The sequence below is a fragment of the Hippoglossus stenolepis genome, chromosome 18, assembly GCF_022539355.2.
Source record: "Hippoglossus stenolepis isolate QCI-W04-F060 chromosome 18, HSTE1.2, whole genome shotgun sequence".
In the NCBI taxonomy this organism is placed as follows: Eukaryota; Metazoa; Chordata; class Actinopteri; order Pleuronectiformes; family Pleuronectidae; genus Hippoglossus; species Hippoglossus stenolepis.
In genome coordinates this window covers 18,427,797-18,449,952 of record NC_061500.1, presented here as the reverse complement: position 1 = coordinate 18,449,952, position 22,156 = coordinate 18,427,797, and the positions used below count along the sequence as shown (strand labels likewise).

General features: G+C 42.0%; 2 protein-coding genes across 5 annotated transcripts in view; both read right to left on the bottom strand.

Annotated features, from left to right (window-relative positions):
* The window catches only part of ttc28 (tetratricopeptide repeat domain 28), a 135,106-nt gene extending 121,958 nt beyond the window's left edge, over positions 1-13,148 (bottom strand). For 3 of the 4 annotated variants that reach the window (XM_035184263.2, XM_047344386.1, XM_047344387.1), the window contains exons 1-2: positions 12,799-13,147; positions 2,888-3,247 (exon numbers count right to left, since the gene is read on the bottom strand). In XM_035184263.2, coding sequence (XP_035040154.2) covers positions 2,888-3,247; positions 12,799-12,828 — 390 coding nt within the window. In that variant the 5' untranslated portion in view covers positions 12,829-13,147. Of the gene's footprint in view, positions 1-2,887; positions 3,248-12,798 lie in introns of all 4 variants that reach the window. The other variant, XM_047344385.1, reaches the window with a different exon arrangement.
* A 718-nt stretch (positions 13,149-13,866) lies between these two features.
* Positions 13,867-21,064, bottom strand: pla2g3 (phospholipase A2 group III). The gene is made up of 7 exons (XM_035183969.2): positions 20,459-21,064; positions 18,682-18,814; positions 18,443-18,577; positions 16,970-17,334; positions 16,756-16,885; positions 16,139-16,249; positions 13,867-15,741 (listed from the first exon to the last, which is right to left on the bottom strand). Exons 1-7 carry the CDS (start codon positions 20,982-20,984, stop codon positions 15,501-15,503), a joined length of 1,641 nt encoding a protein of 546 aa, XP_035039860.1. The 5' UTR covers positions 20,985-21,064; the 3' UTR covers positions 13,867-15,500.
* Between the last annotated feature and the right edge of the window lie 1,092 nt (positions 21,065-22,156).

Here is a 22,156-nt window from a genome sequence, read left to right as displayed (position 1 = left end):
TGACCAGGCCCTAATCTGAAAAACAGTCTGTCAACAGTTTCCATAGGGACTATTTCTTCTGTAGTTCCCAGAGAAGTCTGTGAAATAACCAAAGCAACCAAAATCAGCAAGAAACAATTATTGTTATTGACCTCGACCAATCTTACTTATATTTCCTGATGGGAATACTAATTATTTGCTGAATAAAAGTAACTCACATAAAGAAAAATCTGAAGGTGAAATCTTAAAATGTCTTATTTAGTTGAACAATAAGTCACAGATATTGAATGTTCAGTGATGTAAATGAGAAGGAGACATAAAGTCTTCAAATGTGAGATGAAACAATCACGTAACAGATCTATAATCAGAATAGTTGTAGATTTTTTTTCTGCTCACAAATCAGTTAATCTACTTAGTGTTTCAGCTCTAAAAATCTTGAATATCCTAAAACCCTGGAGGCATAGAACTGAAACTATTTTAAGATTTGCAGTGACGAACCCCCAGAGGAACATCACCTAAATCTAGTTCCACAGCTCAGGTCTAAACTGCTTTTTAACATCTTTTAACATCTGATCAAGCTCTTTACAGACACATTTTCCTCTGGAGTTGGTGGAAAGAGTGAATAATGGACTCACATTTATCATGAGGACACAAACATGACTTAATCGTATCATCACAACGTGTAAATAAGAAACTGTTAGCAGGTTTGTCATATGTACGGTTGGGCAATTAATCAATAATAATATATTCCTCAACAGCAATATCAATCAATCAATCAATCATATTTTATTTGTATAGCTCATATTGAAAATTCGTCTCAACAAGGCGGCCACGCTCAGCAATATAGCAAAGGTTCAGTATATATTGATATAGTACTTTTTGCATTGTGTAAGCACAGTGGAAGTATAACACATATTTATTTACCTCAGATTTATAAAATGTTTGGTTGTTTATCAAGTGTTTGTCATTCTGTGCTCATACTGAACAATGTAAAACCACAGGTTCTCCCATGCACCCTTAATGAGGGCGAATTATCCCAAAACTGAGTCAATTCTAAGACAATTTATCCGAAACCTGATGCAGCCTCAGATCTGCTGCGGTGCCTCTATTGTTGGACACGAGAGGACCGAACAGACGTCTTTATCCGAGGGACCAAAGAGTGAAGCAGCTTGTGTGCAGGAGCAGACGTTTCCCAGACTGCTGCAGACTTTGGAATCTGAATAAATGCACTGGCACGGGGGTAAAAAGAAAAAAGCCTCTTTGAAAGTACTGAACAACTTCATACAAACACACAGCGCGAGTGTGCGGATGAGAGCAAACATTCACACACAAAATAGTCAGGTCTGTCTTTGGAAAACACTCAGAGCGAGTCAAGAGAAAGGCTCTCGCTCCTGCCGCAGTTTGTGACTTCATTTGAATCACAAAGAAACAAAAGGCTTTCTCAAAGCTCTGCACTGAATGTGACACAGAACGATAAAGCTGCACAGGAACACAACAAGAAAACAACATCAAAATGCACAGAAGTTTTCTGCTTCTGTACAGTGTTGTTATCCTGATAAGCCCACAAACTTATGCAACTTTTGACAAGCTACACCCCTCTGTTCCCATGACCGGGTCGCGCTTTGTGTGTGTGTGTGTGTGTGTGTGTGTGTGTGTGTGTGTGTGATACAGTGAGTGTGTGTTTGAGCCTGTTGTGCCAACAGAAAAGTCGACGGGGGCAGCAATGGGACAAACTGTGGGAGGCAAAACAGAGAAGAAGAAAAGAGAAGAGCGCAAAGGAGACTGGGTGAAGAGCAGAAAGAGAGAGCTCAAGCAGAAGTAAACGTCCGTCTCACAGAGACTCTCTTATTGGTAGTTCATTAGTCTCGACCTTGCCTTTAACCCACGGCGAATGCTGCAGCAAGCCCACTGCTATGACACCGCCACTATACGAGCCACACACACACACACACACAAGGAATGCTGCTTCTGTTATTGTCTTTAAGTGCCAAACTCAGGCCAAGGCCTGGCCAGGGTTCGGAAAACAAAATAACAGCCATGCGAAGCGCTCCCACACACACACACACACACACACACACACACACACACACACACACACACACACACACACACACACACACACACACACACACACACACACACACACACACACACACACACACACACACACACACACACACACTCACACACACACACACACACACACCACATACACACCCAACAACACTTCCGTCCATTCTCTTACACAGAGAAAGGAAGTAGAGTCGAGCTGGCCGGGCCCCACTTGTCCAGACAGGGGTAGCCTGGCAAAACCCTGTCTCAGGCCTGCTTACTTCCCACTCTGAATGGATTTAGAAGACTCTCTGCCCTCGCCAGCCTTCACCTTCCTCACGGCTTACTGTGGTGGTAGATGTAAAAAGTCCACCGTCTTCGGGTGTATTTAATTATCTGGTTAAAGTGGAAATACGAAACACTGCACATTTTAACACGACTCTTTCTCCCTCACATCACTGGACCTCGAACGACTAATTAAAAAGGTTAAACCATGTAGTGATGGCACCTCACATCCAATAATCAATCTTCTATATATATATATATGTAAAGGTAGATATGTGAGTAGGCCTATTGTATATCAAGCAGTCTTGTTGTTATAGTCCATGATCAGCTGCCGCCACGATCATGATCCACCACCACGATCCACCAAGGGTTTATGATTAGCTACATGTCCACTCCTCCGTATATACATATATATTTATATAGCATTAGTGAGATGATTTAGAGAAGCAGACAAGTAAAGAAACCCTCTACACACCCGTCAGCATCCATCTAACCATCCACTTAATGGATACATCCACTCTTCTAATGAATAAAATACATGTGAGTGTGTGTTTTAGCAGGAAACTCTTACCTTGGGCCATTTGGGGTTGATGAGACGAGCTTTGACTGCGTCATCCAGAGCAGTGCTGTACTGACCCAGTCGGAGATAGGCCGCCGAGCGGTTACTGTAGAGGATACAGTTCTGGGGGTCAGCGGTCAGGGCCTCGCTGTACAGACGCACAGCCAGCTCATACTCCCCCTGTTGGCACGCCTGGTTACTGCGACGCACGCGCTCCAGAAATTCGGCTTTGCTCAGGCCGGAGGGGCTGCAGCCCGTTGGTCGTTCCGCTCTTTTCAGTGTTGCCGCTGAAGGTATCACAGGGGACGAAGAGGAGGAGGATGAAGAAGGAGGGTTGGTCCTGCTGGTGGAGCGAGAACCAAACAGGGAGAACTGAGGAGTTGATGGGAAGGAAGAGGAGGACAAGAGGAGAGAGAGAGATACATCTGTTAAATGTCATGTAATTACAGCTGAAATGATCACTCCATTAATCAATCAACATTCGTCGACAGTCACTCATCAGGAACAACCTGAGCTGTGCAGCTCAGGAGGTAGAGAGGGTCGTCCATTAACTACAAGGACGGTGGTTCGATCCCCTGCAGCACAGGCAGGGTGTAGCAGGCTGGTCAGTTAGTGACAGGTTCACCAGCAGATAATTTTGTTCCATCAGAATGAAATGATTGGTCATGTTTATCACAGTCCCGCGAGGGACACAGACATCAGCTTTTTCTTTTATTTTCCAGATGACTTTATTTATTGATGGCTATCAGGACGTAAGGAAGATTTCATCAAATGGGATAAAACGTATTTAAGGAACAAATTACATACCCTACCTTAAATACTGTAGTGGTCTTCCTAAAGTTAGAAGAAATGGCAATATATTGCCTTGCTTACAGTATCGCAATATATTGTGATATATGTAATCCCTGCATCATGATACCTATTGTATCAGCAGATTGTTGCCAATACTCAGCCCTACTTAAGTGCTATATACTGTCACTCAGTGGGGAGAGCTGCCCTCTTACAGGAGGAACACGAGGTGCTAAGTTATACCATGTATTTTGTGCCAGTAAGCTACAAAGGTCAGGTTGATCAAATGAGTCAAGATCAATCAATCAAAATGCCACATTTAAAGAAACTCCCTACAGGCGTTCCTGAGATATCATGTTCTCACAGATGGGATACATGGAGGACCAAACCAGAAACATGCCTCCAAGCACATCTGTCATCACTACCGAGTTGAAGTGTGGATTGTGAATGTGCTTTCGGCTGCTTTTATAAAAGTCGACTTAGTGCCATCAGAACTCTACCAGGGACGACACAGAAACTGCAGCAGCCTCATTTGCATGATATGATACTGGAGTCACTGGCAAATGGGACCAAACTGCTGCGTGCACTCTTCCCTTCTGTTCGGTGGTAACGGCTCAAATTCCTCAGGGAGATGGAGAGAGAGAGGAGGAAAGTCAGACAGCGACTCAGACAGTCAGATGAGGGTTTCTGTTCATTTCACTGTCACACCCGCTGAAACCTTGTGCAAAATGTGCACACTGAGGTTAGCTCTCTGTAGCTTTAACATTGAGGCGCTGCCTCCCTCCCTGATCTGGTGTTTCCAAATTTGTCCTTTCACCAGAGCTTACACCAAGGCCTTCATTATACCTCTCTGTTCCTCTCCCTCTCTCTCACACACACACACACACACACACACAAAAACACACTAAAATCTTTGGATACACACTTCAAATATGCAGACTGGAGGGATTCCTAAAACTTCAGACGAGAGTTTTGAGTGAGAGGCAAGAAAATGCACAAAGTTTAAGCCATTTTATATTTACGTTGGGCAGCTACCACTAGGGCGGTTGCCAAGTACCAAAAGGAGAGATGTGAGGCAAAGATGCTGTGTGAGGTGAAAGGGACAGACGCATGCAGGTGTAAAAATAATGACATTACAGGAAGTGAGTTCTAATTTGGCTGCAAACATGATCAGCAGACGCAGCCGCAGCAGCAGAAGCATCAGCAGCAGCATCAGACTGTTGTAAACACAGTCAGTCAAAGTCAAAACATAATTTACAACAAGTGATCCAGAACAACTTGTGCGATTTCTTCTACTGGTCAGAGAGCAGGACAAATCCCTATCAACACAGCAGCTCTTTAGTCCTTGTTAATTATGTACATGAGACTTTCCGCAGCAAATGACACATTAAGCTTCTCCATCTTGGCTCATCAAGTGACTCCTGGTGCACAGTAAGTACTGCCTCGGTGCTCTCTGTTTTACTCATGGCCTTTTTAATCAAGTACACTATGCCTCTGACAGATGGCAACGGGATTCATTTGGAAACAATCAGAAGCGGCCGTCTGTTAATAGCGAGATTTAGGTCCGATTTTTGTCACTGATCTTGCCACAGCCTTTGTAACAGGGAGTGGAGCAGTGAAAGGATTCAATCCAGGGCACCCAAAGGAAAGTCTCTAAAAAGCGTTGCTTTGACAATTCATATCCTATTTAGTTGTCCAGTTACATTACTTACAAGTTTAAATGCATTAAAGCTCTGCTATCAAATAACTAAATTCTTGTTAAAGTCACCGTCTCTTTATTTATTGTTGTTTAAAACCAAGTCATACACAGTTCTCTCCAGAGGAAAAATATTCAGTCAATTACAGACTCATTTATTTCCCCATAAATAGTGTTTCCAAGGCCCCACTGTGCAAGATCGAGTCTGATTTCTCCATCTATGTTTATCTCCTCCAAGGAGGTTATTGTTCCATCTCCGTTTCTCTGTCTGTCTGTTACTTAGTGATCAGGATTATGCAAAAGTTACAGGACTGATTACCACGAAACTTGGCAGGGGGTCAGGAAAGAACCCAAATCATTTAACATTATGAGGTTGGGTGTTTGTCAACATTTTCACTGATTTCTCAAAGAATAATTCGTGGGTCTGGATCAGACATGTTTAGGTAACTGATATTTATGAGGGTGTCCACATTCAAATAAAAAAAAGTCTAATGAATTTAAATGTGGATTCATAATGGGATTGTTGGGCCTTGGCTTTAAAATAAATAAATAGAATTTAAAAATACGAGGAACAGCTGTCAACTCCCCTCAATGTGCCTAAAAGCCCTTTGGTTGTCCAGAAAAAGGACGTTGACAGCCTGACATCAGTGTCCTCATTGATGGCTGCAGCCCTGAGGGGAGCTATGACACAGTAGTGCTTGATCCATGGAGCCAATTTACACTTTTCACAGTTCTCTGGAAATGCCAATTCTGCAGCTGCTCTCTAAAAGGTGCCATCACTATTAATGGATCCATCATGTTAACACAAATATAACAGGCGTGATATAAAGCAGAGCTTGTTTAACATGTAACCAGGGCTGTGTTTGCGGAGGTAAACACAGAAAGCAACATATCGAAAGACGTAAAGCTCTAATCCTATTACTACTGAACTAGAAAACAGGAGAACATGCACTGTGGGGACTTCACACAGATGACCTTTTGTGTGGGATGTGTACACATTTGTGTTTTTTAAACAGAAGTCTGAGTACACTGGAACCTACGAGGAAGCACCTGCACACAATCTGGGCACATGCCGAGGGAGCATCAGTGAGTTCAAGTGAAAAGTGGAAAATATGAGAGTGGAGTTTGATGCATTGACTGATCTGTTCCATGTTTGACTAATGGCTCAGTTAAAAGGTCCAGACAGGGTGATTAGTTCTCCTTACACCACTGTGTCGCTTCATGTCTCCACAAAAGCACAGTTGGAGTTGGAGAAAGTAAATAAGTACTATATATTTAATCAAGTACTGTAGCTAAGTACAAGATTGAGTACTTGTACTTATTCACTTTGTACTTTACACTTTTTAAAGCTAGTAATGCACTTTTTTTCACTCCACCTAATTAATCTTTTACTTACTCTTTACTTTGCCACTTCAAATGAATCATACAAAATAAAGTCAACTTATAAATGATCATGTAATTATAAATTAAGTCAGTCAGCAGTCAATAAAGTAGTGAGTTCTGCATAGTGAAGACTTTGATATTTGAAATTTTTAGTATATTTTCATTTCTTTACGTTAAAGGGGACATAGCATGCCCATTTTACCACAAGTTGATATGGTTCCTTGGGGTCTTAATGAAATGTCTGTAACATACTTTGGTCAAAATACCACAAGGATCATTTCAAACAGCACCCTTTTTACCCTGTATAAAACAGCCCTCCACAGAGTGACCTGTTTTGAGTGCCTGTTCCTTTAAATGCTAATGAGCCAGCTCCCCCCTCCCCCCATGATTTTAAACGATATAAATTACATATTTTATATGATATAAATTATCAAATATGCATCCCATACTTTGTATTCCCTTCTGTTGTCCTGGAGTTTTAATTTTCCCAATCACATAATTAAATGTCCCCCTGCCCATCCACTACAAGCACACAAGCAGATAGACAGAGAGAGAAAGAGAGGTGGGGGCTATGAAGACCATCATTTACCCCAGAACCCCGACATTACAGGTACAACAACAAGCGGAGAAAGCAGAATCGCGCTGACCTTATATATACAGTCTATGGGGCTGACCAGCGGAGAAATGCTCGTCCCGTGTGAACAGCCAGGCGGCTCTGGCTGGAGAACGGCGCTGCGCTGCACGGCGCGCGGCGCATCCGGTGTAAAACCAGCGTAGCGAGTGTGGGGGGCGGGGGATGAGGTGGGGTTGGCCAAGGCCATGTAGGAGACTTCCAGTGTATTGTGACGACACAAAACCCAGGAAGCTCATTCCAGTCACTCAAGCATGACGTTTCTGACTTAGAGGAACCATAACAAAACGCGCGAGTGTTTTTTTCCCCGAGTTTTTGGGTTGGTAGACATGCCAGATACCCACATTAACGTGTAGAAGCACTAACAAAGCGGAATTTGCATGATATGTCCCCTTTAACTCAAATAAAGTTTTGAACGCAGGACTTGACATGTTGCAGAGTATGTATACACTGTGTACTATGACTACTTTTACTTAAATAGTCATTCTGGTATTTACATTACGTGTAAAACGTTTAGAATCTATCCAGCAAATCCTCTCTACAGTCTCAACACAGCAGTGGCTACAGTGTAATCTTATGGGGCAACAGCAACAGTCCACAAAATGTCCTTTAAAGTATTTGTTGCATTCTTTTTAACATTCTTCCTCTGTGGGCATAAAGTCACAGCACCCACAGGAACATCATCGGTTTCCAGAGCTTGGGAACCGCGCAGCAGCTCGTTGTCCCTCCTCTGCTTGTTGGCTCTCTTTCTCTCTCTCCTCATTCACAATTCAATTTGTTGGAGCTCTTCGTCCGTATACTCCTGCTCAAACAAGTAGGAATGGTCATCTTGTGCCATTCTTCAACACTGTCCGCATCAGAAAAAATATTCAGCCATAATAATTTCTCTACAATCCAAACTCCTCTCTCCCTTTTCCACCTCCGTCATCCTGCAACCCAGGTCTCATGAGATGTGAGAGGGCGACCTCGTTGAGCGAGACATGTAATGTTTCCAGACTCTTAGGAAACACCCAGAGTCAAAAATTGAGCCTTTTTTTTTTGTAAAAAACCTTGTAACATTGTACCTGCTGCTGCCATGTACCATTTACACACCCACATTTAGAAACATAGGGCCCAGGTTGAAGAAATCCCCCATTAGCTAAAGGATCTGTGTACTATATCTGCCACTGTGTGTGAAATTATTCATTTTATAAAAGATTTTTGAGTAGGGGTTGACCAAAGTTGCATCGTCGAGATAATGCAGGTCTTCATTCTGCTCTGCTCATTGATGTTTAAGCTACTGCAGATTCTGCACCACATTCTGCGTTTGCTTCATGGTAAATATAGTTTACTGAGGGCAGTGGTAGACATTTATTCTGAAATCAGACAACAGCATTTGCAGTTCACTTCACAAAACAACAACTGATTTACAAAGCTTAGTTGAGGAAAATGGCTCAGCAACTTTTAGAGAGCCGGAATTATAAATATACTAGAGGACCTGTGTTGGAGCAGGCTGGTTGTGGCTGACAAGCAAAGAGATGGACACGTTCTTAGGTGAGGTTAAGTGAATACATGCAGCAGTATATAAATATGTAATGTTCAGGGAAGCCTCTCCCACCTGTGCTCTGGACACCTGCACAAAAAGAGTTCAGCCTCAGCTCTGATCACATTATGACAATTTGAATGTGATGGTGTGTCTGCTGTTGTGAGGTTGTTGCAAAAAGACTATAATTAAAGTCTGTGCACATATAAAAAAAAAAGAAAATGCCATATGAAAACTCTTATTTGTATTTTACGAATCTAGTGACAGTCTCATGTTCCCATTTAACACAGTGGGAAATAAGACATTTCTCTCTAAAAGCAACAAATAAATCAATGTTTTAGTAAAACGGCAAATTGTCCAGTTGAGTCATTAAATTGCCCTGACATGAATTTGTATTGTGACTTTGTAATGCATCTTTAATTAAGCTTGTGTTGATTTGATGTGTCACATGGCCTGTGTATATGTCTGTGGCAGCTTATTTACAAACACACACACACACACACACACACACACACACACACACACACACACACACACACACACACACACACAGTGAGAAGTACGAAAGACAGTTGACAAGATAAGTGGCACTAAGTCACTCAGCAGGACGTTTGCACTGACAGTTTGTTATTTTTTTGTCATTGCTGACACAATAACTAATAGGTATGTATTTGCTGGCTTGAACATTAGAGTGCACACACACACACACACACACACACACACACACACACACACACACACACACACACACACACACACACACACACACACACACACACACACACACCCACACACACACACACACACACACACACACACACACACAACACACACACAGACACACACACACACTTCCCCTGTCTCCTGTCTTACTATTCCCAGCCCCTTTTTTCAGATCAGGTCAAAGGGAGTACATTCCTGGAGAACAACACAGAGACACAGACATAAACTGTGCAGCTGAATACCTGAGTGAGAGGAAATTGTGGCCCTGAAAGTGAACCTCTGTTCTTTTAATATGAGTCATGTTGTAGGTGATGAACTGAGACAACTAGTTGCTATTAGATTAAATCACATGCAGAACTGTATTTGAACCAAGGATACCTGATAATATGATTACTATGAGCATAAGTATGAAGTCAGGGATTAAGACTAAAGATAACATGTTTTTTATTATTAGGTTATGGTATGGCTCTGACTAGCTGGATGAAAGAATTAGAGCCCTGCTGATATTACTGTGGATTACAGGTGAAATGATTAATCAAATAATTGATTAGTTAATAGACAACTATCAATAGATTACTATTCTCATATATTAATTCTCTTAATAAATTGTTGTAGTTATATTTTCAAGCTAATATCCCCTCAGATGTGAATACGTCTTTGTTTGTGGACTGATTGTTGGACAAAGTGAAACACCACCTCAGCAATTATGACAGGAATGTTTCTGAGATGTAATACAGACATAATACTTAGTTTGTCTTTCAAAATAAGTTTTAATTGGTGTTTGTTCGTATGTTGGTTAGTTTACAGGGTTAGGCAATAAATACTAAACCGATTTTCCATGACATTTTGTGGAGTGGTGAGGCATGAACCCATTTGGGGCGTATATCCACACAAAGGGACGGACCTTTCTACTTTCTTTAACATGTCGAGATAGGGCTTTAGCATCGGCGGATTTATACGCTCTCTGATCACCCTTCCAGTTATCAACTAGAATACTAGTCAGCAGAGCGCATACCGCTTCCAGCCAGTCCCATTAAATTCAATCGAGTCAAAACACATAAATATATTTTTTATGCACTTTTATGAACTCGTAAAAAAAATCTGCTGAATTTTTTTTCATTAGGATTCATACATTATTCACTGGGGATTTTGTGAATGAAATCAAAAAACTCAGTATCTAGAAATGTAATAAGGAAGTGACCAAAATTGTAAGAAATCGTTTTTGGCCCCTGTCCCATCCTTCCAACTAGTTTCATTGAAATCTGTTGAATAGTTTTTGTGTAATCCTGGTGAAAATCAAACAAACAGACAGGGCGGAAAACAAATTCCTTGGCAGAGGTGAGTCATCTGCTGATTATTTTCCTTCATAAACTGATTGATCCTTTAGTCTAAAAAATGTAAGAAGGGAAAAGTAACCATTATAACGAACCACAGCCCAAGACGGCATCTTCCAAAATGTTGTTGTTGTTGTTTTTTACAATTATTTAAAACTTAGAATAGTACCCAATGTTCACATTGGAGAAACTGTTTGAATATTTGAATTTTGGGATTGAAACCCAATTCGGGAAATATGACAATTCCATTTTTTGGCAGTTGTCCTGGTTCCAGCTCCAGAGACACTGTTTATTAATTACCTCTGACGTGCATTTGGCCTTTCTACACTGACATTTCCTGCAAATTGTCACAACACATATCTCAACTGAGACTAGATTTTTGGGGTCAATGCTGACAAAAGATATTTGGCGTATTTTTTAGCATGAATGAATAATCTTGATACAGGACCTGACATTTGATTTGTAAAGAATTGTGACGAAGATACAAACTGACTGGGACAGTTAACAGTGCAAAACATCCAGTCACCTCGCTCCCTGGTGGACCAACTATTTTACAGGGGTCACGGTTATTACTGAAGCTACTTATCGTTCAACATTGACACCAACACTGATAAATTTATAATAAGCTAAAATCAGTCTAGTGCTAAACAGAATCAGTGTTGAAATCAATTCCTAAAACTCCCTGTTACACACCTGCTTTCATGATGTGTTGTTTTTGTTGCTGTAGCGTCGACTTTATTTTACCTTCAATTCGTTTTTTTCAGGTTTTGATAACTCGTTTTTTTTGGAATAAAGTCTCCAGCTCTCAGTGCTTTTAAATCCAGACTTAAAAATCTACTGTGGTGTTATCCTGTAGTTACTGCTTTGTATTAAACTATATTCGGTCCCATTTAGTTTTGCTCTCTACTATAGCAGCACTGTTATTATCTTTAAAGGGATAGTTCACCCAAAAATGAAAATTCACTCATAATCCACTCACCGCTATGTTATCCTCCTCTGGAGCCGCGTTTGCGTGTGGACCATAGAGGACATTTAGACTAAAAACATTGTGTAAATGACAGTTTCCAGTCGAATATGAATGTCAGGGCTTACGGACACTTGTATGGAGGCATGTTATGTTCTTACTGTTGTTATTTTTACGTCTGAAGATAGGTCACTAATGTCTACAATTGTATTGGATTTGGCTGCAACACTGTTTACTCCTGAAACTCCAGAAGGGTTTTGTGGAGTTCACCCCTCCATCGGCATAGTGGTGAGTAGATAATGAGTGAATTTAGATGTTTTTTGGGGTGAACTATCCCTTTAACTTCTATTATATTTTACTCAACCTAATCCTATTTGTTTGTGTTTCTTTATGTTACTTGAATCTCTTCTATATGTTGTGTTAATGTCTTTTTGGCTTTGTTGTTGAAAGATGCCAGACAGTTGAATTAGCCTCGTCTTGCCAACTCCTTTTGTTTGAATAAGGACATTGATTCCTGTTGCCCTGCAGCTCTAAAGACACTAATGATTTCTAATGTAACCTGTGCTTCCCTGACCCTCGAGTCAACAAGTAGCCCCTCAGCATGGTGGCATCCACAGCCTGGAGGCTTGGGAGTGGAGCAGGGAGGCTGCATGGCAGTGGCTCCACGCAGCCTCCCTGCAGCCCTGGCAGCGGTCAGATGGCAGCTCGCTGGGAACTGGTTTTCAGATGGATCCCTTGCAGGATGGTGGGCAGCCCGTCTGTCTGGGAACTGTCACCGTGTCGGAGCTCCCTTTCTTCCGCACACTGACACCCGGACACCGGGCCATCTGTTCCGACCCCTAACCGAATACCCCCCCCCCCCTTGTTTCCAGGGCTCTTACCTTCTCTTTCCTCGTCCTTTGCTTTTCCATCGCTGCTAAATCCGGCGACAGCGGCTCCAAACTTTCATCCCACAGCCACTAACGGTGAAGCGGGGACAGGAAACCTCTCCGCCACCGTCCGCTACCAGGCGAAAGTTCACGGTCCGCTGCGCTTTGTTCGGAGCGGAGAAAAGTTCAAGATTTGGGGAGACGTGTGCGCTACGTGACGACCCTGCGGAGCTTCTCTTCCTGGGGAAAGTTAATCCAGAGTAAATGCGCCATGTTCCCACAGACGATCTCCCCTCCTTGGCGGAATGCTAGTCCGGCGAGAGGCGGGGATCCGGTCCGGCTCCGCGTTCTGCAGCCTCCAGCCCCCAGGTTTCAATTACACGATCATGACATCAGAGAGGAGTAGAGTTACCTGACAGATCCGTGTGACTGCAGCCAGCCTCCCTGTGCACATCACCACTCAGACCTCACATCAGTCTGAGGAGTGAATCATGGAATAAATCCTTCTTTTCTTTCCTTTTATCCTTTTATTAGGACAAACCCACAAAACAATAAATAATCAAACACGTGTAACCTTTGTAGTCTAAACAGCAGGAAGCAAATAGCGTGAATGTGTTTAAAAGGTTTTTTACATTTTCATTTTCGCATGTGCAAAGTCATAGTTGGAAAAGTTGATACCACTCTCATATCCATTAAAGGTGCTATATGTAGGTTTTTTTCTATAGCTACAACTGTTGTTTGTTTAATCGAGCACACCCACTGGGGATTCAGCATCAAAATTCCTTACTTTATTTATTCATCCACTTTATTTCTAATGTTAGCGCTCTTTGGCTTATCTCCTGCCAAAGTTAGCATGCTAACCAGTTAGCCCCGGCCAGCCAACCAACTCTGACTGTGTATGAATATGGACGACTTGACTGCTTTCCAAAAGTGAAGCCAAAGCGCTGTTTCCACTTCTTTCCAGCGTTTATGCTAAGCTAACCGCTGCTCACTCTCACTATATTTGTGGTATAAACATGAGAGTAGTGTCAATCTTCTCGTCTAAGAAAGTCTTCTAAAAAGAAAGCAATGAAAGCAATATTAAAAATGGTCAGATTCTTCATTTAAATCAGTCAGTCATACATTTCCTTCTCACATCAAAAAAGTGTTATGTACAGATATTTACATACTTGTTCCCCTGTACACTTTCCTTTTTCATTATGGTGCTAACAACATAATGTGCATCAGTCTACAACTCAAATAATACAGTTAAAACAGTCACAAGTAACAAGAGCTGACACACAGGTTGACGTGCGAGTGTGAGCGTATATTACATGAAAGGTTTTTCACTTTATATTTATTCATTGAACTATTAAGTTGTATTCTGTGTAAATCCAATATCCATCATATGGGGAAATACAAAATAATATAGTTTAATTTAAACTAGACTTATATTTACACTTCAAATTTAAAGCTATTAAGAATATCATTAGAGTCCCTAACAATCTCTGGAGATGTTAAAACTACCAAACACTCCCAGAAGTAATAAGGAGAGACCTGAGTATCCTCATTGGTGGCTAAAGGGGAAGTTGAACAGTCTCAGTGGTGCATAAAAAGGGGACTAAACATCGACCTCCTTGTTATTATATATTCAGCATAACAACAACCAATATGAAACACTATAGATGTTTATGGCAGTTGTCGGGATTTGTCATTGCAGGAAAAGCATATGTCTGATACCTCTAATGATGGATCCAGGGCTTATGAACTGCCACAAATCAATTAAATGCTGTTTTAACTAATATCATTAGTTACACCTATGCTTTTGCTGCTTTGACATGACAAAAGTATATTTATGCTTTTGAAAAAAATTGTTTCACAGTTTGAAAGCTAAGCTTCACCACATCCCTGATGATACAATATAAATACAAAATACTACAACATAAACTGGGGACCCCAAGTGATAAATAAACAAGACATCATGAGGCCATCCTGTGCAGAGCTGGTACGTTCTCCCTGTGCCTGTGTGGGTGAGATTGATCCGCCTTTGGTGGGACTATGAGTGTAAAAGGTCGTTTGTCTCCATTTGTCAACCCTGTGACACCCTGAGTATCTGTCCAGGATGAAACATGTGCCCTCTCAGCTGGGATTGCCTCCAGCCTCCACATGTGCAGTGCAGTTAACGTGTCTAAGGATTTTTAAAGCAATCAAATGAATAAATGTAGACCATGCAGTTGTGAAATAATCAGGGCATAGCTGTGAATCAGCTCATAATTATGAAGTGATATTCCACCCTGCTGCTTTTACAATTTGGGCAGTTTTTGTTTTTAAGATTTAAAATCCTTTTCCAGATTCTGTTTTTATGTTTTCTGTATAAATCTTGGGACCATGTCACTTCAACCTATAACCTTTTGGAATGGTGTGTATTGTTGGTTCAATAAAATCGTATTAAATGTGCCTTTTTGTTTGGGTCATTCAAACCAAATCAGCGAATCACATAACTGGCTCTGCCCCATTTGAAGAGCCGTCATGAAGTAAAATTTACAATAAGAAAAATTTGCCTTTTTGTAGTTACATTTTGAAATAAAGTTACCTGCAATAAACAGTTAGTGGTTGTATGTATATTTTGTATGTATTTATTTATATGATTATCTACTTCATGATGTCTTATGTTCTTATTCAGTATCAGAAGCTTTGGGTCTCCATAATATTCCCTCTCAGACAAGCTCTCTTCCTCATACAGCTGGCCGCTGAGCAGTTTGACCAGGTGTCCTGCTCTTGTTCATTTGTTTGGGCCGAGTCATCCTGAGACACAGTCTGTGAAGCTTCACAGCTCGGCCATTTCTTTTAGCTATCCTGGTGTTTGGCCTCCTGACCTTCAGTTGCAATGCCTGTAGATGGCGCTGCTCCTCCACATCAGCACCACTCCTCTGCTCGAGCTGAGGAAGGTCTGCCTTCACCAGGACTGCTGTACAGCTGTAAAATAAATAAGCAATGATGGTTTTATGATGCTATAATAACTTCAGTACAGTACATCCATTTAATGCTGCTTTATACTTCTAATATCGTACTCTCTAGCTGCTGTTGAGCCTGACCTCAAGGTTGGAAACCACTGGACTAAAGTATCAAACAATATATAAAGTAACACGAGCCCCACCTCATGCATCTACAACAGGAAAACGCTGCTGAAATATTGGTGCATCAGTATGAATCTAATTATGTTTTTCTGTAGGAGGAGTTGTTTTACTGGAGGATCCATTTGTATTTTTATTTAAATTGGGTTTTAATTACAGGACTAATAAGTCACGCAGTCTTTCAGTTCTTCTCATGTCATGTGGATACATCTACAGTGACTGTGTGATTGTGGACTGACGTTTTGCCTGTTGTGCAGTCCTGTGGGAGGAAGCAAGATCCAGACACGCGTCCGAGCAGAAGAGAATGTACTTCGGTCAGTTGTCTCTGTTCAACCAAAGTCTGGAATAATCTGAAAGGACAGCAAGACAAAACAAACGTCAGAGACCAAAAGACATGCCAAACCAAAAAAAGGAACACAAATACAGATGATGGACGGACTGCCAAAGGAAAAAGAAAAGTGCAAACATGAGATTTTGATAATATATTAGCCAAGGACACAAAAAAGAATTCTGTGCAGATTTAGAGAGACCGGTACATCTTATGCAACAGTGTGTCTGTGAATCTACGAGGACATTACTTGTGGCCTACTTCTGTGTTATGAAACACCACACCATGTCTGCCTCATATTTCTTGGTACAAACCGAAAAGAAGGTCACAAAGTCTACACATGCTCTGCAAATAGCACTCCTAATATTTACTCTGGGGGTTAAATACATTTGCGTATTCCAGGCATGGTGTGACACACCCCTGCCTCTTTATTTGATGATTTAATCAATTAACTGTGATAAGTTTTTTTGCAAAAAAGCAAAAGAAAAATTCTGATCGGTATTTATTGCCTGGAAGTTGTTGATTTACCTTTTGGTACAATTGCAGTGGTACAGCGTCCTGGGCTCTGGGTTGTAGATGCCATATTTCATTCGCTGAGGAAGGATCTTGTGTCCGCACTCATCAAGATCCTTATAGACACCACACGATAGTTGCATCCCTGTGGAAATGAAGCAGGAATTCCTTAACTACAGTGTGAAGCTATAAACTGAAGAGCTGGAGAAATGTGTGCGATATTAAATACCTGTGCTAGTAGCGTCCACCTCCGTCACCGTTTGGGTTGGGATGGGTGGCGTGCTCAGATGGTTTCTACTCTCAGGTACTGATCCAGTAGGTTTCTCTGATATGGTTGTGACCGTGGGGGTGTTGACATTGGTAACAGGAGTGAGGGAGGAGGAGGGGGACCTCGTTGAAGGTGTAGGGACTGTGGATGCAGCAGCAGCAGTGATGGAGGAAAGTTGTGGGTGGGACGTGATGCTCTCTAGGAACTCTGCAGGTGCGGTGGTGTTGGCGATGGTGCTGTTCATGCCGGCCTCTGTTGGATTGGTAGACTCGTACACTTTGGGGGGATGGACCTCAGCATACAGAGACATTTTAGTCTCTTTACACCTGTAAATTGCAACAGAGGTTGAAGTCATTTGAAGAATGACAATGACATTTATATATAACCAAATACATGCTTTTTTTACAGCAAGTGAGAGAGGAAGGTTCAAACGATGACAGTCTGTTTGCTTAACCTCGCACATTGACTAGAAGCATTAGAAACAGTTGGCCTCGCTCTGTCCCTCACCAGCACCTCCAACTTTCAACAGTTAATATGTGGTTTGTTTCATTTTAACAACAGAAAAAAATCCAGCCATGATGCTAAGCGACGCGACCTGGCAACTTCAGAGTCGATATTCTTAATTGTTCTGATGTACATGATGTTAGCAACTCTGTGAGGCTGTAAGCAGATTCGACATGACAGCAGAGCTTTGAGCTAAATGCCAACATGCTGACATGAAGACAGTCACAATGATGTTTAGCAGGTACAACATTTACCGTGTTCACCATCTTAGTTCAGCTTCTAGTTTAGCTGTAAATACACAACACAACTTAAGCGGATGTAGTTCTTTTCAGGTATTTGATCATAAACCAAAGCATTGAATTTTTGACCTGATGGTTTAAAATTACAATTTTCCTGAGGGGGACATACAAATGTGTACGTCAATCAAAATCTTAGCAATAGCTGTCGAGACAGTTCAATTAAATCCATGAATATGAAGGTTCCCCAGTTGAACCAAAGACTAATTTCGGAAGTGGCAAGATATCCAGTATTCCACAATATAATAAAGTTAAAGAATAAAAATAGAAACTTGTTTTTGTTGTTTAGTCTTATGCTTACACTAATCTTGGGACCCCCTCAAAAGATGTGACCTCCTGGTGTGCCAGTTATCATACAAGTCATTCAGATTCATCCTCAGGGGACTATGAATGCTAGCTTTAGGCAGCTAGCATTGCTAAAAATTCCATACTGGATGGAAAATTCTGAGTGAGAGATATCACAAAACCTGGATAAACACAATTCTAGTTGCATGACTAAATGCAACTGGAGGTAAATGTGATTGTTTGGACAGTGGGTGAATTATACAGTCATCTTTATCACTGATAAATCCTAAAACTGATTTATTGATGTGTACTCAAAATACACTTCGAACTTACTGAACAATTTACTTACATTCCAAACCAGTTTCTCTGTTGACATTGGAGTCGATGGGAGAACTCAAAGCAGTTCATCTTCAGCAGGTTAAAGAAGGTGTATCCCACCACATCAGATATCCTGTCATTCGCCTCCTTCAAACAACTATGAAACCTGTACCGTGAAACATGTTGGGTCCATTATTAGAAACGTCACACAGAACGCACATACAGGAAATCAACTGATACGGACTGAGTGCAGTAACAAAAAAAGCCTACTTGTTGTCACAGTCACAGTGAGACATGGTGAAGATGTTGGTGTTGAAGACACCAAACTCAGAATGAAAGGACAGGATGGTGTCTTTGCATTGGTCGTGCTCCCGGCAGCAGCTGTCTGTGTCCGAAAAAACTCCTGCAGAAGACAAGGCAAGAGGGAGTGAGCAGGGGGGAAAAGAATATTACCACAACATGACCGGAATTTGCTGTCATATATACAATCACTGATTTAGAGGTGTATCGTAGGCTGTATATGATGATGGATGACATGACAGCTTCCCAAAAGTAAAACAAAAAATATTGATCACCCCTGGTGGCTGGCTGCGGAATAGATGTCATAAACCCCGCCTCTTCCATGTTAGTTAATGGGACATGAACCAAACTAATGATAAGTTTTGTTGTAATTAGTAATTTGATGCTATGGAAACGGGTGAAATGTCATGACTGACTCTTGAGGGTTGAGTATCAGCGGGACCTCGATACCGCGGCTCCACGCAAGCACGAATGCGCAGACTCAGGCTCCAAATGACGATGAAGATGGCAGCACCCTTATCCTGGATATCTTAGATTCATTTTTGTTCTTGACACATAGTCTATGGTCACTGTCTGCTCCTCAGCTCCCCCTCTCTTCAGCCCCTGCTCACTTCTCTCAGGCCACGTTCTCTCTTCCAGCTCCCCAGACCTGCCTTCCTCTGGCCTTCCACCAGATGTCGTCAGAGTTTCCCTCCTTTTCCCCTCACCTGATTGTCCCACCCATCCACGCACCTGTCCCTTCTTCTTATCATCCCTGCAGTCACCTGACGTCTGCCCATCTCATTGGGCAGACCTCATTCTCTACACACACCAGGTCAGCTGCTGCGGGCCCCATGTCTTTAGGCTCCTTGTTTTTTCGATGTTGATATTATTATTATTACAATGTTCACGAAAATGAATGACATAATTCTCATGCCTTGGAATTTGCATTCTGAAAAATTTCAGAATTTATTCTCTAAAACAGACTTTTTGAAAATGTTTTGAAATGTATCATCATGTCCCCCTTTGCAGTCAATGGAAATACATCATCTTTAAACACCATATTCTCACTCATGGAGCAATCAAACCTTGTGAAAAAAAGATCACAGTCAATACTGTCTAGATGAAGTAGAGAAATGATCAAAATGTTATCTTGATAGCTAAACGTTTTACAGTAGTAGTAGTCAGCAGCCCTGCAGACTGCCTTTCGTCACAGTGTGAAGAGGTAGTGCCAAATGCCACATTTTTATTGGCACACAAGCTGAATGACTTTTCTTTTTCCATCAAACGCACACTTCAGAGGGACCACTGTGTCCCTCCTGGGACTTATATTTATAACTCAACCTACTGCCCAGATATTCTTATATTAAGCAGACATCAATTGCTCCCACACGTTTTTTAAAGGAAACATCTAGGCTATTTATGATCCTAATAAAAGAAGATTGCTTTGGAGTATAAAGTATTTCTCTAGTTAATGCAGTCAAGACAAGGAATATGAAAACATATTCTAGTATAATTTGCACACACACACACACACACAGGTTTGCCCAGCTATCGTTATTTGGACCGTCTTACCAAAACCTTATCTCTAAGCTTAACCATGACCAATTCATGCCTAACCCTAATGTTAACCTCACCACAGTTCACATCTTACCACTAACCTGAACAAGGACCTTAGAAAACCCCTTTAGTCTTATAGGACCAGGCTTTCGTCTCCACACAAACTTTATATAACCCTAAATAATTTGTAGAAATGAAGAAAATTTACCCAAATCAGCAAATGACAGCGCCTTGTTTCCAGAGCCGCACCAGAGGGTCCCAGGTACAATGAAACCTCGCTTTACACGCACATGGGTCCTGACCTCTGACCTCTCATCCTGACCCTGACTCTTCCCAGCCTCGGGGAGACCTCCATCGCTGTTCACCGAGGGCCACCCCACTCCTTCCACCCCTGGAGAATCCAGAGAGACGCACTGCTCCTCGGCCCCGAACACGGAGTTCAAATGTACATTTGAATCCGGGTGATCGGTGAAGTCGTGCGTGTTCTCCGCGCACAGAGACAAATAGTTCTGGATCACCGATGCGTCATCGCTCCAAGCGCAGCCGAGCAGAGTGCGCGCGCCGGACCAGGCGCTGTGGTACAGCCGCAGAGATGCAGAGTCCCGCCGGAGGAAGCTGTGGTGCACTTCGTCGTTCGGCAAAACTTTGGTCCAGACACAGAGGAGCGAGGCTTGTGCAGGCGTCCACAGCAGGAGGGATGCTGTTAGGAGGACCAGGGCAGAGATGTGCGTCATGGTGGCGCGTTGACGGACCGGAGGCGGAGTGAGTGATGCTGAGAGGCTTCAGGTTCTGGAGCAGATGGTCGCTGCACTCTCTGGAGACCTTATGGCAAAGTGGCAGACTCCAGGTCGGGTTTAAATGAGGAGGGGGAGGGCGTGGGGGGATCTGGTGCAACCAAAGTAAACTAAACCACACGGAATCATGTGACCTGTCACATCTCTCTAGCTCTCTCTCCCCCTCTCACACTCACACTCTCTCGCTGACAGTGACACATGACATATTGATTAACACACACGCACACACACACACACACCCACACACACACACACACACACATGCACACACAAGCCAGATGGTTTATCAGTTTGAAAATGTGACTAATATATTGATAAACAATTGGCACGCCACCAACACACACAACCCACACTAAATACACACTCCAGTGACAATGTGACAAAGTAATCAATTAACATTGATTGATAAAATGACATGAGATAAACTAGCAACTACTTTCTTGCCCATTTGCTTTTCTTTTCATATAGATAAAAGAGAAAGAACTGTGGATGTGTTGATATGTAAACAGTGTGCAGCTTTTTAACTTAGCATATCCCCCACAACACACACACACACAGACACACACACCCTGATCCATAATCACAATTTATGGCCTCTGTTTGGACATGAGGTTATAGCGGATCAAGCTAATGGGTCCACAATTTCACACACCCAATATATTTTTGTTGTTTCATTTTGTACATGTCTTTCTTTCCTCCTGTCTTCTTCCTGTGTGTCACATTAAACATGGTCAACAACAGTTTGTAACTTCAGGTTGTCTGTAAAGTCACTTTGAGTATATGTCTCACCCATTCTCTGAATATTTTGGGGTACACACATGAGTTTTAGAGCCATTTTAGAGCCATTGGCTCATTTAGAGCCATGAGCCAAGTTCCTGAAGCTACGACGCATTGCATAATTCTACACATTGCCTGTTTTGCTTTCTGTTCTTCCATCTGGAATTCTCAGGATAGGTGACATCACTTGTACTGATTGGCCTCTTTTGTTCAAATGTAAATGTTTGGGTTTCCTGTCTGACCTGCCTGTGTTTTTATTTATCTTAAGATGGAGAGACAAAGATTGCGTCCAAGAATAAGTTCAAGGCTACACGATTCACAGTGTAAACTTTTAC